Genomic DNA, 19,483 nt, shown 5'->3' on the forward strand with positions numbered 1-19,483 from the left:
GAACAATGGAAATTCATGAAAAAATTACAGACTGGCGTTACAGTTCAGGCGAGGTAATTTCAGTTTAAAATTTACAGAGATAACCATGAAACTACTAGCTTGACTATTAACACACTTATGTTTTGTTTTTGATTACGATGTTCATATTTGTTGTTGGCTTCTTCGTGTGAAATATTTTGAAGATAAAAGCCATAACCTTAATAGTTGCCGTGAATCGAATTGGCAACAGATAAGGACATAAAACAAAACAAAAATAGTTACGATGACCATCAGACGACAGAAAACACGTGAGAAAAAACTGAGAATAGCGCACACTGAACTTAATTTAGATGTGCTTAAAGTGCTAAATTATCTTTCGATATGAAGAGGTATTTTAGTCCGTTTTTTTCGACACTGTACATTTTACTATTTTAAGGAAAGAAAAGGGTTTATTTGTAAAAGACGGACCATCAAAATAAGACAAAACTATTGTTAGAAGATTGCATTAATCCTTACTTACTTAAGAGGATATACAACTTGGAAACAAGTATCATTTAGAAATTTGAGACTATAACCACAGAGCTCTTTAATAGAGTCAGATGAGGTTTTACTCTCAATGGCGGTCGCGATCCTATGTATTTTTGTATACGTAACGAGCTCCATGTGTTCTAAAGTTGTAGTTTTCATTTCAAAGTAAATGCATGTATAACCGCAACAATTTGATAAAGTATTTGCAAATGTAAACATTTAAAGATTCATGTGTCGAAGAAGGGAACAATAGAATGAGTATATGCCTATTTCATGACATAATTCTTAAACAATGAATACCAAGGTGACGGTATCTCTTGTTCATAGATTATAAATGTTTAATCATGGGTTTAACACTTTCAATCCTAATTTTTTTGGGATTGAACATGTATCACCTAAAGTTTCTGTTGTTTTTCAGATTATTCTAATGTTAAATATCCTTAAAACTAAATGATTGGGATTCGCAATGTAGGGTGTCATTATAGTGCATAATTTATTTATTGGTCATCATATTTTAATCTGATTGGCAAACATCAAAATCCTTTGCAAAGACTATGATATTCCTGTAAAGTTTTGATTTCAATATCTTGTGACCTTAGAGGAAGATATAAACACAAAACTACGAAAAAGGTCTACTTAGTCCTACAAACCTCGATTCAAAGCTTCGGAAAAAAATATAAGCCCCGTATGTTACATTTCATTTTTATGTTATAACTGTTTACTTTCCACTGCCGAAGTTTCAATTATTCAAAACTTACAATAGCTGTGTACAATACAGATGCTGTCGATATACAGAGTACAGATGCCCAAAGTGGAAAGTCCGTAACTGAAAAAAGAAAAAAAAACACCTTGATGACAGGGTGTTTTTGTTGTTTTTGAAGACTAAGTATTGGTATCAGAAAAAAATAATTCCCCACGTTGTCCATTAGTACTTTTTCTCAATTGTCAATAACGTTAAATATTTTTAAATGTGAAAGTAAAATGACCCCTCCCCCGCCAAAAAAAAAAAAGAAAAGAAAAATTGACTTATGCAGAAAGTAATCTTTGCAATCATTTTGTTGTTAAAATAACCCATCCCTTCCCCTGACACAAAATATGCATTGTCAATCAGCTGCTGAACAACTGATCGAAATCTATCATAATATTTATGCTACTCTAAAAGATAAGCTAAAAACAAAAAACAAAAAAACTTTTGTCCACTGTTTTTTTTTTTATATTTCAGAAGCTTTTGATCGTGTTTGACGTTAGGGATTATTAAAAAAAATAGGATATGGAATTTCTTCTAAGATGGATTGAAAACTATATAGGAGACATAAAACAAAGATATAAAACAAAAAACTTTCTGTCAGATCCAGGAAACATGAAGGTAGTTTTCCACTTGGATCTGTTCTGGGTCTGCTGTTATTTTTACCATAACTTAATGATATTGTTTATAAACCGTTTATTTTTGGTGTTCAACGCCACTTTTAATAAATTTGCAATATAATGGCAGTTTGTTTTTATTTAAATACGAAGCCTGATTATCAGAGATTATATCTTAAAATTTAACTTTGCCGTTGCATTCAAATTTTCCAAAATAACAGATTACTTCGAAATTAAATACTAGAAAAAATTACCTGCTTCGATGGCTAACCCAGGACCATACAATACAAATGCCATATAAACTACCTGCAATATAATTCAAACTGAGTTCGTTTTTACATATCTTCTCTGCAAGTTTATCAGAATGGTAGCTTCATGCGTAGTAACTATATTTTATTACTCAATCACATATAAAAGAAAACTTTCTTATTTGCATTTTATAATTTTTCAGAAATAAATGATTGATTGATTGTTGGTTGCTTGACATAAATGAGATTTTGAAATAAAAATACGTTTTCTAAGCATTACTTGTACTTCGACAAGTAAATAACATGTTGTTATACACTCAGTTACTATGATAAATTGATTGACTACTTACATTTGATAGCATTCCTAACAGTGTACCCAATAACCGCACGGCTTTGCTTTTATATCTTAATTCTAAATACTGAAAATAAATGAAAATATTTCACGTATAATATGATTATCCTTTACTTCATTTTATGTTTTAATAGTTGTATCGCCAGTTTCATTAGAACGATGAAATGGTCAACTGTTTACAATTTATGTACATGTATAGGTATGGTCTTCATGTTTTTAGACTTTCCGGGTTACTGTTTCATTGACTTGTACATCGTATCACCTTTTATTCATATTAATCATGTGACACGGCTGGTAATCTACACACGCTGAAAATTGGTTCTGCAATGAAAAACCGTGAGAGGATTTTCCGGTTATGCTTGAGTGGAGTAATTGTCACCGCTTCGAAAGGTATGTACATTTCTAAATCGCAATTTTCTAATTCAACTGATCAAAATATTGAAAATCGGAGATGCTATGCTGTGGTGAATACGTTAACGAAGAGACACATGTATCATTTACTGTTGTGCATAGAGTAAAACTCCTACAAAATCAATCGTCCCACAAGTAATTGCCGAAAAAAGTGACATTTAAATTTTCAGATGGTTTTTAAATTTTCAGATGGTTTTATTTACAGATTATGCAAGTTACTTGCCTTTCTTTGAAGTGATTGTTACATTTTTCGATATAAAGATATGATTGCACTTCCCCTCACGCATTCACGATGTCCTCAATCAGAACCGATCCCCTCACGCATGAAATAATGAAAATTTGCAGTTTTTAGATTTATTAAGACGTCTATTAACTTCGGACAGCGTACACGCCGCCCAAAACGACATTCAATCCTGTTGACAGAAAAAAAACTAAATTTGAACTTGTAGGTGTAAACAGGAAGTATGGTATGATCAGCATCAGTCGATATTTAGCCTCCGATATGGTATCTTCAATATTTAGCCTCAGCCATGGTATCGTCGATAGTTTAGCTTCAGACATGGTATCGTCGATATTTAGCCTCAGACATCGTATCGTCCATATTTAGCCTCAGACATAGGTATCGTCAATATTTAGCCTCAGACATGGTATCGCCGAAATCAGCCTCAGCCAAAGTATCGTCGATAGTTTAGCTTCAGACATGGTATCGTCGATATTTAGCCTCAGACATGGTATCGTCGATATTTAGCCTCAGACATGTTATCGTCGACAGTTTAGTTTCACCCATAGTATTGTCAATATTTTAGCCACAGTCATGGTATTGTCGATAGTTTACTGTACTCCTTCTGTGGCAAATGTTCTTCTTTTTTAAATTATGTGTTCATGGTGTAATTGAAGAAATTGAAAGACATTTTAATGCTTGGTCTTTATTTCAATAAAATTACTTCCTAACTTATCGTATTTGTGCATGCGAAACTATGTTTTCAAAAGGTGGTTCGTATAAGAGTTTTTGATGAGTGGTAGTTCTCCGAAACAATATCGCTGAATTTTTTTATAATGTTTCATCGTCTAAGCCCAACCAGATCATGTGTGCTCTTACAAATCAAGAAATATGAAAGTAAATTGTTACCTCATATAAACTTGTTATTTTTAATGGATGAATCAATGGTACCACTATTCTTGTTCCTAAGAGTACTGCCAGCAGGAAACCAATACTACTCATTACAAACATGATTCCATATGTGTATACTTCAGCTGGATAGGCCAACATCATGATGGACGATTCAAAGGACACAATCAAAGATAATGTCACAGGAATAACACTCATTTGTCTGTTTCCAACCAGATATTCAGATGTTGTTTTTTGCTTTCCTCCTGCCATAGCTTGAAAAATTCCAATGCTTATAGAAATGGCGACAGAAATAGCAAAGACAACATAATCAACAGCTACAAAGCCTACTCGTGTTTCCATTATATCCTACAATACATCAAAACTCATTTATTCTTAGACGAAGACTTAAACATCTAATATTAATCCTTAGACATGACGATGGCCGTACGGTGACCTATAATTATAATAATACTTGCTCATTTGGACTTTAGTAGATAGTAGTTTCATTTGGCAATCAAACCACATCTCTTTATTTAATATCAGTTGTTTCAAAGGTAAACATTCTGAACATTATTGTCGTATATAGATCTTCTGCATGTATACATGTATTATGGTTTACACGATATAAGAAAAGAACTTGCATTTTACCCTTATGTTCTATATGTAGCAATTGCGAGGTTTAGCCATTTTTCATGAACAATAGAAGCTGTAAACTATGCACAGTTAATTACCTGTTGGCGTTTTTGGAGCATTTTTTGAAAACAAGAATGATTGATTACTGCTGCTTGTTTAACGTCCAATAAGAAGAATAATACAGAGAAACTTTAAAAAAAACCTGCAAAATTGTAAAGCAAGCTAACTGAGACCTTTGAATCAGTTCAATAGTCGATAGTAATGAAATGCTTTTTATTGAAGAATCAATGTTTGTTTCGGGGAGAGGGGGTTTTGTAAATATCTCTTTATCCTGAATTTTACAAAAAAGAAATAATGTGATCCATGCATTGATGAAAACAACATTGATTAGCTTACCTGTTTTTGTACAATGATAATACATGATTATAGTTTCATTTTGTTCTTTCTATTCTAAGTAAAGGTTGCAACCAAATCTGATTAAAATACGGATCATGTGTCCACGCTTCGCCTACAAGGTGTACGCGAAGCGTGAACACAAATACTGTAGTTTATGCCTCCGCGACAAAATGTCGAGGGCATATTAATTTACCCGTCCGTCCGTCCATTCGTCAATCCGGATATAGATACATGATATGTCCGGCTGTCTCCTCCTACTGTTTTTGAGCTACAGCTTTTAATATTTTGTAGGATGCTTCTACGTATAGTAGAGGTGTGCATGCCCACAGGATTTTGATTTTTTTTTTAAATATTCTCAAATTGCCAGGTATTTGGCGTAGTCATTTTTTGGTACTAGCTGCATAAAGAGATCATGGTTTGTCAAGCTATCTCCTCCTACATTTTTTGAGCTACAACGTTAATATTTTGTAGGTTGCTTGTACACATAACGGTAGTGTGCATGTCCACAAGATTTTGATTTTTTACAATATTCTGAAAATGCCAGATATTTGGACTTAGTCATTTTTTTTTTGGTACTAAAAGTCAGAAAGGGGGATGTTAGATATACACAAAAACCGGTAGTTAGACTTTATTTTCTTCTCACTTGCCATATAATTGAAAACATGATTTGTACTACTACAGTTTAATGTCGCTCATGCAATAAATAAGGATTTTTAGTATTGTCAAATATTTAATCAATACCGTGAAGTTGAACTTGGTGACCACTGGAAATGGAAAGTTGAACTTGGTGACTACTAAAACTGGAAAGTTGAACTTTGTCGACTGAAAGGTGCCTATCCTGCCTTCAGGATACACATAGCGTTAAATTTATAATTTCTTGTGGTCAGGCGGGGCATAATATGTGTCTTACAGACAGCGCAAATTTCAAGTTGTACTTCAGCATCACTGGTTGTCAAATCTAAAGTATGTGGAACTATACTCATGCATATGACAGAGCAAAGGGGGCATCATTCATATCTAGTTATCAAATTGGGTTGAAACCATGTTTTGTAGTTTTTGAGTTCATTAAATGTGATTCTTCAGTGGTTAACGATGTATGAATTATAATTTTTTTGCAGCAATAACCGAACCTCTAAAGAACTTTTCTGGATTTATTATTTGACTTTTGATTGATCTTATTGACCATTGCGGTGTTAAGAGGTGATTTAAAAAAAGATACATGTAGATATCAACGAACGACAAAGTCAAATGACGGGCGACAGACACCATATGACGAAAGATAGGGGACGGGGACACGTGATAAGCAATGCTCACATGAGCTAATAATGTATTTACGTCAATTTATAGCAAAAGCAATAAACCATAAGTTGTAGCTTGTCCTTCAAGAAGTAAATACCTCCAAAGAGGTTCGTATATTTATATATTATTAGAGTGATGGACAAAAAGTCATTATCTAATTACTCTAAATGTCTTGTCATGATGATAAAGTGAGAGTAAGCATAAAAATAATGAAGACAACACTATAAATTTCATGCGTCCGAAGGGCTTTTCTGGATTTACTTTCATCGGGAACGCTCAAAACCGAATATTTGAAAGCCAAGGATATACAAGAACCGAAAAAAGTTGGTCTTTGCAAAAAGGACATAAAATAATATCCAAATTCATCCAAGGTCAACTTTGCCTGAGGGAGTTGAAACCTTAGGTTCTTTATAATTTCTAAATTGTTCAACGGACCAATTTTAGAAAGGTTTGTTACAAATCATGTCAGTACCTAAGAACTGACTTCTGAGCTGATGAGACCCATGGGGACTGATGGTCCACAGGCAGCGGTATCGATCAAGTGCTGTATAAAATGAAAACAACACTATAAATTTCATGCGTCCGAAGCGCTTTTCTGGATTTACTTTCTTCAGGAACGCTCAAAGCCGATTATTTGAAAGCCGAGAAGATACATAAAAGATAGGATGGTAGGAAGGTGCATGGCAAATGGGAGGATTTTATGCTTGTAAATTTCCCGAGTGCCTGTTCGTAAATGAAATAATAAATGAATTAATCCTTCGCAAAAAGAAAAAAAAACACTTTCCAGCTTGCAACCTAATCTATGGTTATATAATGTAGATTAGCATGGTTAGAGTGTTTTCAAAGGGTTATGGTTCTTTGCACAGTGTCTTGTATGCATAAATATCTAATGGATATTGTAATTTCGTAATAGATTAATAAGAATTATTGGGTTATGTTGAATGAGAGTAAACTAGCATACCAGCATGGTGAAATCTCAATATACATAATATATGCATGCCATCCGATCAGTTTGTTCAGTGAAGTGTTCTTACTTATTTTTTCTTTCAGCTTGAGTTACTTTTTTTAATATTTCTCTGTATATTCGTTTTTGTCCACCTTTGTATTTGTATTTGTTTTTTGTAAACGTCATCTGGTATCATGCCTATATTGAAATTTACACCAATTAACTTATTTAAATTGATTCGATTTATTTTTACATAGATGATTATACAATGCCCCCCCCCCCCCCCCCCCCCCCTTTTGTGATCTAAACAAATGTTGAAAATATGAATTCAAGATATATTGCTTGTATCAGTTCAAAATAAGCTTGACCCGAATGTTATGTGGATAATTCAAATTTAAAACCATAAATCGTAAATGATGTATGTATGTGTGCAATTAATCATAAGACTCTTCGCATCCTGTAGTAAGTATTAATGTGTAAACGATCATTACTTATTATACAACATGTCATCTTTTTAAAGTTCTTTAGAAAGCTTATTATTATTAGTAGGTTACATAGAATGTACCTAACAAATGAGCCATAAAAAAATGAGACATAACTTATTCACGAATACATTCTCTTCATCTACACGTTTGTCTGTAATTTATAAATAGGCCAAGACAAGTCATGCATAAGTGAGTGATAACGCTGTACTGAAGTTTTATGTGCCGTTTGTTAGCACTCTGATCTAGATTTAATTTAGCGGGGGTGTTGAGATTTAAGAAGAAGGTTTTTTTTCATTTCAGGAAGTAGTTTTTCAGAACCTTATCTGGGAATGACCATTAACTCGGGGGGGGGGGGGGTCTAGAAATATTCCCATTTCCAACTTCTTTTATCAGGAAGAAGGGTAAAACAATCTTATTGAGAGTTTTTTTACATTAAATTTTAATGCTTGCATGGTATGAAAAAATAATTCAGAATTTAAAAACTCATACCCACTCTCTCAACGTTAACGGGGCATTAGCTACGAGATATAAAAAAAATATAATTTGTTTGGTTCAATCATTAATGAAAGTGAAATAATAATTCGCTTTAAGCAGCCAGTTTGGTTCAATTTTGTCAAAATAAGCTAAGAAACATCGCTGATGAATTATTCACTTGCAAGTGAATAATTTGACTTCATTGAATCCGTACATGCATGTGACCTTCAATTTAACCCCTTAGTTAGAGATGGGTTACGCATGAATTAGGCGTGTTCAGTTATTAAAAGGACAAGAATGTCAACATTGAAAGTGAAACAAAGATAAACCTTTTGAATGACTGATTCGATCGACAAAAAGTCATTCTCATACAGGTAAAAACGATGATTAACGTATATCTTTAACCTATATTATAAAATCAAACAGACCTAGAAAAATCCAATTGCACGAGTTCGCTATCTATTTATATCTGTATTTATGATTATATCGGGTTATATAACCGTCGGCAGTCTTTGGAGGTCACCTCGATAGTTAATTAGATGGCGTCTAGACTAAATTACACACGAAATGCTGACACATATTATCGATCCCATGCATTGTAAATTGTTTATTCTAGACTTCTTATAATTTGGATATACGTATTAGTATGTTATAAATCAATATGAGAACTTGAGTCAAATCGGTGAACATGATTTAATTTGAGTTTGGTGCGGATGCACCGCGTAGTATATATCAAAGAGTTCATCAGACAGGTTTATTGCTACCCAGTATTATCAATAACAACATAGAAATATAACTGACTGTATCTTCAAACAGTTATGAATTTATAACCTAGAAGCACTCATAACTCTCAATACAAACAACAAACAAAAGTCAAGCAGAATCATGAGGGTCAATAAACCTACATATAACTGTCGCTATATCATGTATGTGTTTGCTGTCATCATATATGTGTATTGTATACTCAGAGATTGTATATGTAAGGAGAGGACTTAATATAAGTTGTTATTGCTTGATTAATGCAATAAAATATTATTAAATTAAACCTACATATAGTATTAACCCACATTTGACGAATTGTGTTGATGTAATCCGAAAATATTTTAGAAGCATTTTAAAAGGGAATTATCTACGATATTAAGACAAAAAAAAAAAATCAATTGGGGATTTTGTTTCTGTTTCGAGCATTTATAAAAACGTACTTTTCAAATAATATTTGATTGTCAGCTGAAACGGTGAAATTAGGGAAAGCGACAGCAGGAAGATCGATTTCGACCAGCAAAAAAATCAGTCTGATACAGGTTATATGTTTTTATCTAAGAAATGAGATCCAACAGAAATTAGAACATCGACCTTGTACTGTTGCACGTGCTGTTTATTTGTATTTTATGTTAACCTGTTTATTTTTTTTTATAGTTATTACGGGATCACATGCCCATTGACAGTTTTCGTGAGTCATATCGATAGTTTATGAGTTGATACTTTACAACGAATCAAGTACTGTTTTCTACGGACCTTTTGTAATTTTGGCTAACATTTTAGTATATATTAAATCAAATTCACGGGTAGTAACCTCGTCATATCGAGAAGCGTTTAGTACAGTGATTTTGTCATTGTTTGGTTAAGATGAACATGGTTGTGTTAAGTTACTTCCCCGAACAGTTGCCTCAGTTCTATTCAAACGAGCAAATAAAAAGCAAATAAGATGTTTGAATTTGCATTGTTAGTCAAACGATCTACATTGGAATTGTTGTTTTCAAGAAACTAACGCAGAATAAGCAAACTATCGAAATTGCTATGGTTTGGTTAAGTTATGACATGGTTCGGTTAAGTGTCTAGAAATTCGTCATGGTTTTGATCAAGTTTGTCATGGTTTAGATCCAAATTAATATATATTTGTTTCAGCTCAATATTGATAGTTTGTTTAAACACGCTTGTAATTAAACGAGGTTATACAATTTACCAACTGACTAAAAAGAAAAAAAGCCTTTTAAACCAAAATCAGATGCTGTAATTGGCAAAACGTACATTAAACAATTTAACTACTCGTGACTTGTCCGTACTACTACGAGTGTCTTGTAAAAGAATTAGGAATAAATAAGCACTCATTTAATCCCACATACAAAAACATCATTTGACAAGGATGAGATTTTGGTGATTCATAAGTCCTTAATAGCTTCAATGAACATTACTTTGAGCAGCAAATCGGAGGACTTACCTTGTTTGTATTGGATACCTAAGCTTCACAAAATTCCATACAAACAGCCGTACATTGCCAGCTCATCTGCATGTTCGACGAAAGAATTGTCCATTAGATTGACAAAGATTCTTTCTGCAATGAAAGAGGGTTTTCAGAAATACCGTGTAACTGTTTACTCGCGTAGTGGTATTAACCATATATGGATTTAAAAAAAAACTCTTAAAGAACTTCTGAATAAATGTAAATCTCGATCTTTCTCTGAAATTAGTTCTATCAAAACGTTTAATTTTTCAACCCTGTGTACCACCATTCCCTATGTGTAATTGAAAAATCGTCTAAAAGAAATAATTTAAATCTACAATGCTTTTCAACATAAAAATGGTAGCGCAAGCTATACGTTTATTACTTTTGGATACCATACGGCATATGTTGTTAATAGTGAACAAAAAACTAAAACATGCTACACAGAGGAACAAGTGACCAGTATGCTGGAGTTTCTTATTGACAACATATTTGTTGAATTTGGAGGTAGACTTTGTCACCAAATTATCGGTATTTCTATGAGAGCGAACTGTGCGGCAGCGGCGTCTACTTATCTTCATTTAGTCGGAGTTCCTTCAGACATTTGTAAAAAACAAGAAGATCAAAGAAGCCATATCATTTAATTTCACATTCATATATATTGTTCTTTCCATTAACAATCCAGACTTTTCTGATTGAATTCCATTAATATATCCCTCAGAACTAGAAATTAATGAAACAACAGACACGGCTTCCTCTGCCTCATTTTTAGACTTAAACCTCAAATTTGACAAACGCGGTCATCTCAGTACCAGAATTTATGACAAACAAGACGATTTTAATTTTGAAATTATCAGTTTCGCCAACCTTAGTAGCAATATACCAACTTCTCCTGCATATGGGATATACATTTCCCAACTCATTCGATATTCAAGAGTTTGCAGATGCTACTCAGACTTTGTAAACCGTCACCAGTGTCTGAGCAGAAAGTTGATGAGCCAGTGGTATGTCAAAGAACGTCTCGTCCTTTTTCCAAAAAAGTTCATCGGAAGACCTTGTGGGTAAATATTCCTTTTCAACTTCACAAATAATAAACGATGGTCTTTAAGTATAGATTCTAAGAACTGACGTTGTTTGTCATCTTAATGACGTGTTATGGTACTCTTTTTTTTTTGTCTTTGTAAATTATTACTTTAACTGTTTAGTCTATTTTTGGCCCAATCCATTTGACGTGGCTCGGTACTTATACATCCCGTCATTGTGTTATTGTGCTATGGTAAATTTTAGTATTCTTGTCTTTCGTTTTTGCTTATGTGCTTTGTCTATATGCCTTTTTGTTTTTCTTTGTTGAAATATTTGTTTTGTTTTTATAGTGAATAAGATTATAACACAATGTTGCCTGCTGTACCTTTATTTTTTTACATTTTTAACTATTATGTCTGTTTGTTTTGTTCACACATCGTCGTCAATATAATGGAATTTTATGCGACTGTCATACATATGAGAGGTGAAGCTGGCTATAAAACCAGGTTTAATCCACCATTTTCTACAGAAAAAAATGTCTGTACCAAGTCAGGAATATGACAATTGTTATCCGTTCGTTTGATGTGTTTCAGTTTTTGATTTTGCCATTTGATTAGGGACTTTCCGTTTAGAATTTACCTCGAAGTCCCGTATTTTTGTTATTTTGCTTTTATAATTTAAATAGTCTCTGCTCTTTTAAACTATCTTTTGAGATAATAATTACAAAAAACAGAAAGCGCTGCTTCTGTTTCACATAGATTATTTGTCCATGATTGACTCTGTCGATGATATCGTGAGCGGCATCACTTGTTCAATTTGTAAAGTTGCAAAACGTATCAGCTTGTCAAAAAGTAATTGTTGTTCTTCTTTTTTTTTCTACTAAACTATATATCTGTTGTTTTATAAATAACAAAAGGAGACGTGGGGTTATACGCCCATGCTATAGTATCCCAACTACAAAACTAACCAAACGATATCAAGAAGACACAATAAGTCTTCAACCATCCACGAAACAAATAGTTAACGCGTGACGTGGACAACAGTTAAAACTTATTTGTTTTACAAACTATTAGTAAACATAAAAAAAAAAAAAAAAAATACAAACAAGTTCAGAATTCAAATATATGAAAAATCACAATTCCGAATTAGAATGAAGCCGATTTAATGTCCACTTTTATCAATTATTATTACGAACGAATAAAAATGATTATGTTTTTGTAATATTGTATAATACATTGGTTTTCTCATTTAAATTGTTTATACATATAATTTTGTCGGAGCCTTTTATAGCTGGCTAAAAGGTATGGATTTTGTTCATTGTTGAAGGCCGTACGACGACATATAGTTGCTTACATCTACGTCATTTTGGTCTCGGGTGGATAGTTATCTCATCAGATATCAGACCGCATGTACTTAATAATATATTTAATACTACATTTAATGTGCGTATATATGTCTTTTGTATTCCAAATTAAACGATTTAAAAAAGAGTATTTCAATATATATAATGTCTGTTTATTTTGATCGTTACTCTTCCTTCATTCACGAATAGAATCACATAACTGAACCATGTTCAACATGAAATAAACCATGACACGAATGAACCAAACCATGACACCGAATATTCTGTAATCTCAAATTGTGTGCACTAGGGGCTGTTTTTCGGGAAAATTGACGGCAGTTTTATATCATAACAAAATATGTGATGAAGCAGACAGTAAGCAAACCACTTTTCTTTGTGCATGAGAAACGAATCACAACTTTTAAATTTTGACATACGCAAGCATATTCTGTGTCAAATTGATAACTATATGATACAAATTTTGATGTGATAACATATTACCTATAAACAAAGATACTTACCAGCTTGAATTTGTTGTCATTAGTTCCTTTAACAAACTATTCGAATGTTTATATTTTGAAACTGTTTGTCAACAAAAACACTTAACACAACCATGTTCATCTTAACCAAACTATGACAAAATCACTGTACTAAACGCTTTTCGATATGACGAGGTTACTACCCGTGAAATTTGAGATTTAGGATTTTGGTATATATTTAAATCTGGCAGGTAATGCGCCTTTAATTTCCCGGGTAATTGTTCGGAATCCTCTTCGGAAAATTTTTCAAGGTTGATGGAATTACTTTCAAATAAAAACAAACTGGTGTAAATTGAGGAAACAATCCTTTACAAATGAAAATCGCTTCGCCTGAAAACTTTTCATGTACGGAAAAGATTGTTTCTAATATAGGTCGGTCAATTTAAAACGTAACACATCGTCGAGTTCTTATATAAAAATCAGAAAAACAAAATGGGAATACAGAAGTTTTTTTTAACATGCAATCAGACTTTTCAAGATATCACGGATAGTTGGTGCGGTTTACAAGCATGACGGGATGCATTCTGGATAATTAATTGTTCTTATTTTTATCGTCCTGAGCATGCATGAAATATTTGCCACTGGACGGTAAGCAACCAACAACCAATCACTAGTTATTTATTTACTTACGTCTGTTCTCGTGGAATTATAGTTTTATTTGACAAATAGACTGACGCTGATTTATAGTTACTCATTTAAGACAAATTATGCATTGACATTATGTTTTATTCATTTAAAATAACGACACAAATCTATTACTAGTATATTCATACTAATGTTATGTATTTGCTAGTGCATGTACGAGAGCATTTTATATGATAAATAAATAATGAAATGCAGAGCACAATTTTTAAATCCTTTATCTGATGAAAGCAAAACGAAAAAGAAACATCAATTATAAATCACGGTTCCGACAACAGAACCGAAGTAATTATTTCCCAAAGATTGATTGATTGATTGATTGATTGATTGATTGATTATTGTTAGCTTTACGTTCAGAATCAAATATTTCATGTATGTTCAGGACAAGAACAAATTAACAATAAATACAATAGGTAGGTCCTGTTATAGGGATCGCCCGGGACGATAAAAAGAAGTGAAAGATACCAAACAGATTAGTCGAAAACAAACCGACAATATCATGTCATAAACAAAAACCGATCAAAAGACAAACAACAGTATACAAAACACAACATAGAAAAACAATGACTGAGTAACATGAACCCCACAAAAAACCGGGGGTGATCTCATGTGCTCCGGAATGGTAAGCAGATCCTGCTCTGCATGTGACACCCGATGAAATACGTTGATAAGCTATATCAAGTTATAAGGCATCTCAAAATAGCGGATTGGTAATTGACTCTTATCTAACCCTAATTAACAAATTCATAAACCATCGGTCATATAAATTTTCTAAACCTGAAACCTGATCGAGTTTGACATTTTGAAATTCAAAGATACTTCATGACAAAGGATAGACAAGACTATTACAGGTAAAAACAACACATACATCAAAAAATTAAAAAGCACAAAGAACAACGCTTAAAACTAAAGCAAGAACAACACGAACCCCTATTAAACAAAACAAGGGATTATCTTAGGTGCTCTGGAAGGGTGAGCAGATCCCGCTCCACATGTGGCACCCTTCGAGTTGCTCATGTAAGTACAAACCCTGTGATAAGTCGAATTCGGTATGTCATATTAGAGGTTAAGAGGAGGTAATTGTGATAACTACAGTTTGAACATATCCATCGTTATTTGTGAAACAGATAGCAATTCGTGATCGCGTCCGTTAAATTTTCTAAGGGATGATTTCAACTTCACCACTTCGAACTCTTGATTTAATAGTTTCCTTGTAAGCAGCAAACCTCTGAATGAAGGGCGGAAAATTTGGACTGACACTGGAAAATTAGGGTATATTGGATAGGGACAGAACCTTAGCCTTGCAACAGGCCACCTACTGACCCCTCAAAGAGTTGTTGCAAGGGTTCTCCTCAATTTGGCAATGGTTTTACTGTCAGTCGAAAGACCATATTTCTATAGCCCAGTTGCCAAAGGGGTAATTACGCAAATAAATAGATCGTATAAAATAACAGATTAAACATGAATTCCAACCTTCTCTTAATATATAGCATTGGACCTAACCCAGGTAGTAATCATTTTTGTGCTTATGTTACACACTTGACCATGTATGCTTTGGATGTCTGTATTATGTATTAGACTGGTTGATTTGATATTATCGTCGTGCTATAAATGTCTTGCCCCATATCCGTTCTATTTCACGAACCTGCGTTAAAGATAGAACCCCCCATTTCCGCAAAACAACACCATCGTCAATTAAGAAAACATGTCTTCAATTGTTTTAGCCATGTGATAAACGTTTTTGAACAAAGACTTAAAAAATTGTATCATATGAAATACTGTTTTTGGTATATCTTCAAATGCGTATACGTCAACGTATCTGGTAAATCTAATCAAATCAAATCAAATCATTTTATTGGTGTAAAATCCAAATACTTGGTTGTTACCAAGACATACATGACAATATTTACAAACATACAATACTTAAATTTAAGCAGCATTCATATTATATAAGTATCTCATATATTTAGAGATTTTGGAGGAGGTGATACTTTTGCAAATTTGAAAGTAAAAGTACAATATTCTTAATGCTATTGTTATAAAATATAACAAAACAAATATATATGAAAAATAGAAAATAATCACAAATTTGTATTACATAATTAGTTTTTCTTGTCAGCTATTCTATTTCTTAGTACATATAAATCATTAACCCCCTTAAAATAATTTTAGTTATGTCATATTCATTAAATGTAAACATAAATGTAATTTTTTCCTCATCAGACATTTTGTTGAAAGATGGAACTATACTCTCTACTTCCTGAAAAAGTTTTTGCCTACTTTTTTCTAAAATTTGACATTTTAAAGCAAAATGATATTCATCTTCAACCCCATTTTTACAGAGGGGACATAATGTTTTTTCCAGAAGTAATTATAGTGTCTACAATGTTCAATATTTAGATTACTATTACTTAATTTTATTCTAATAGAATTAGACATCATGTATCGGTCTAAATCTAATATTAAAAAAAATTCTAATTTGTAATCATTTTTTAATTTTTTGTATGTTCTTAGTTTGTTTCCATTAGGTATCTGGTATGATTGGATACGTTTTAAATTGACCTATCTCTAATTATAGTCTCACTTCAGATGACAAGTGATTGATACGTGTTTATTCCATGGACATTTTACATCTTGAATATGAAACTGCAAACGAAAAGGGATATACACTCTTCCAAATTCATTCATGACCAAGGCATTGGTAAGGACCTAATAAAGATTTAATTCAGTTAGTTTTTGCCAGTGGACCTTTTATAAAGAAGTTCGAATAAAAAAAAATAATTTACTATAATAATTCTTACATATTTGCCGATTTTCCGACAAATGAAATGGAAGACAATGCTTTAGATGTAAATTTTTAGATCGACCACATTATCGTGCAATCAACTAATTAACCATTTAACTACACAAATAAAGGTTTAAAATAAATTGTACAGCTGCATAATACTATACAAATCAAAGTACTGAAGTACTGAACATCGGATGAACGCAAGTTCTTGTAGATGGTCACAAGCACTAGTCTCAGAAAAAAAAATCACATCTTTATACCTGAAAGTGAGGTTAAGGTACATAGATATATTTTTTTCTGAGACAAGTTCGTGCGTGGATGATGAATAAATGACAGGGAATTCAACCTCACCGTAATAACTATTATATTGTAGTGATACAAATCAGTATATATAATGTTCATCCATTTGTATATCATTCTATTCTACTATTCTAATAATAGTGCAGTGCAAGTGCATGGTGGACACTCTTCTGTAATAATTCGATTTTTCTAATAGATTGGGTTTGAGTAGGCATTCATATTTTCCCGCAAAAAAACGTTCTTGAGATATTCTTCCGCATGCGTTAACACAAATTTTCGGTATTCTTGATTTGTTATTGATATATATATAATTCTCACGACGAAACATTTTCATATCATTTATCTATGTTCGTAAAAGTTATTTTCATGAATATTTATTGATGAAATTGATATATAACAAGCGATAAGGAATGTTATTTTGCGTTCGGTTATCAGTCAAAAACGAAAGTCACGTGGGTAGAAATGTCTGTGGCAACAATACACCGGAATGCCCTCACGGTCATCCGATGTAAAAATCGTGTGCTCGTATCGTGCTCTTTTATCTTTTATAATAATGTAGATGTCTTAGTTTATTGGTGCCCACTTCGCGGTCCTCAATGCAACGTCGATTTTTATAAACAACAGTTTGGCGTGTTAACATTTTAAACACTTTATTGTTATATCAAATTGCAAAATAAAAACAATGCGAGTTGTTTGCATGATTATATGAAACGTATATGTACTCGTTACGAAACAAGTAAACAAACAAACAGACTCGCTTTCAGTCATCCTATTTCTAAATCACGTTAAAAACTTTGCGTTGTCCAGCAATGAACGTATATATTGTATGTAAACAATTTTCGAATATAAAAATGAAATAAATAAATTATAATCCCTGTAAGATATAATAGTAGTATCTTGAGATACAAATTTCTATAGGATTTAATGCTTTAATGAAACTGTTATAATAGTTACTACTTCCCAATCTTTAGGACTTTAAATGTTCCTTTAAAATAGACACTAATTTCAACTTTTATTCGTATGTTATTTTTTATACTGCTTATTACAACAAAATATCAAATATTTATACAAAATATGTTATAATAAACAAACCATGGGTACAACAATACGCCACAGTAGTTTATAGTTTTGACAAGTCCATGAATTATTTCAGGTGGACACAGGAAGTTTGCGCTTTTTTACCTGTAACATGATAGGACATTTGCGCTCCAAACACTATGGACATTTGCGCTTTAGATTTTGATACACCTGTAGTACATTGACCGGACATTTGCGCTTTTTACCTTTAGTCGTCTACCTGTAATTTTAATCAGTTACGTAAATAAATCCAACTTGTATTTGTCGTTAGTTAGTTTACATTGACACAGTTTTAAACACAGACAAAAGTAAAGGGAAAAAAATGTATATGTCACGATGGACTTTTATCATTGAACAACAGTCGGTTAATTACATTAAAATTCGTTAAATTGATGAACAGGCATCTCAGTCAAGAATTGAGAAATAGAGACTAGAATGTGTATTTGAAATGAGGGCGAAATACCAGTCAGGACAGATTACAAGAGCAAAATTGTTCATTCCTTGGGCTTCAGATATCAAGCGAAAACTGACCTGTGATGACAATACTGTCTTTAGAATGTTTACCTTTAGGTATATATAACTATATCAATGTGCTATGGAATGACTTTTAAACACGAATGTGCTATGGAATGACTTTTAAACACGAATGTGCTATGGAATGACTATTAAACTTTTAACCATAAAGAACATATTGTAAAAACAAATTAAAAAATATTTGAGTACAGTGTAAAAGAGAAAATTTTGTGAGTATATTTCAATTTTAATCCCGTTATTTTTCTTTACCAAAGTTTAGTTATTTCCATTGCCTATCAAAAATGCACGTAAAAATAATTGATATGATTTCTTTGCCGTTAATAAAGATTTACAAAAATCTTGTTTTGCCTATAATAGTCAAAGGGAGAGTACGCAAGTATATATGATCAAAAACTCCATGATATGAGGTGCTTAATCGGAATAGCACGTCATCGTAATGAAATTACTGCGCTACTATTCACCTAAATGAGGTATGGTTAATTCCCCCAATATTGTTTTCACTCTCTGTCAAAATCAGGGAGGGGGGTAACAAAAATAGTGAAATTTAAGTGTTCAAGGATCTAAATGATAAACTTTAAAGATTTTTCATCAATTCAAAAAATAATTATCAAATCAAAATGAATGAATTGTGTTTCATAATACCAATGGCTGACTGTATCACTGTTAAGGTGGCACGGTAGTATTTCCTGGCCCATAGGGATAATGATGCTAACTCTATTTCACCTAAATATGAGGGCTAATTGAATAAGTAAGGACCCCTTAATCACTTACTGGTCCTTAAAAAGCTCATTCT

At 32.5% G+C, this 19,483-nt stretch overlaps 1 protein-coding gene across 6 annotated transcripts in view; it reads right to left on the reverse strand.

Moving 5' to 3' along the window:
- LOC127738002 (sodium-coupled monocarboxylate transporter 1-like) overlaps window positions 1-19,483 on the reverse strand; it is a 78,212-nt gene that overhangs the window by 27,721 nt on the left and 31,008 nt on the right. For 3 of the 6 annotated variants that reach the window (XM_052249006.1, XM_052249002.1, XM_052249001.1), the window contains exons 2-5: window positions 4,010-4,357; window positions 2,468-2,536; window positions 2,124-2,175; window positions 1,266-1,333 (exon numbers count right to left, since the gene is read on the reverse strand). In XM_052249006.1, the coding sequence (XP_052104966.1) occupies window positions 1,266-1,333; window positions 2,124-2,175; window positions 2,468-2,536; window positions 4,010-4,351 (531 nt within the window). In that variant the 5' untranslated portion in view covers window positions 4,352-4,357. Of the gene's footprint in view, window positions 1-1,265; window positions 1,334-2,123; window positions 2,176-2,467; window positions 2,537-4,009; window positions 4,358-4,722; window positions 4,804-10,442; window positions 10,557-19,483 lie in introns of those variants that run through there. The other 3 variants (XM_052249004.1, XM_052249005.1, XM_052249003.1) reach the window with 2 other exon arrangements.

This window comes from Mytilus californianus, unplaced genomic scaffold, assembly GCF_021869535.1.
Source record: "Mytilus californianus isolate M0D057914Y unplaced genomic scaffold, xbMytCali1.0.p SCAF_4, whole genome shotgun sequence".
In the NCBI taxonomy this organism is placed as follows: Eukaryota; Metazoa; Mollusca; class Bivalvia; order Mytilida; family Mytilidae; genus Mytilus; species Mytilus californianus.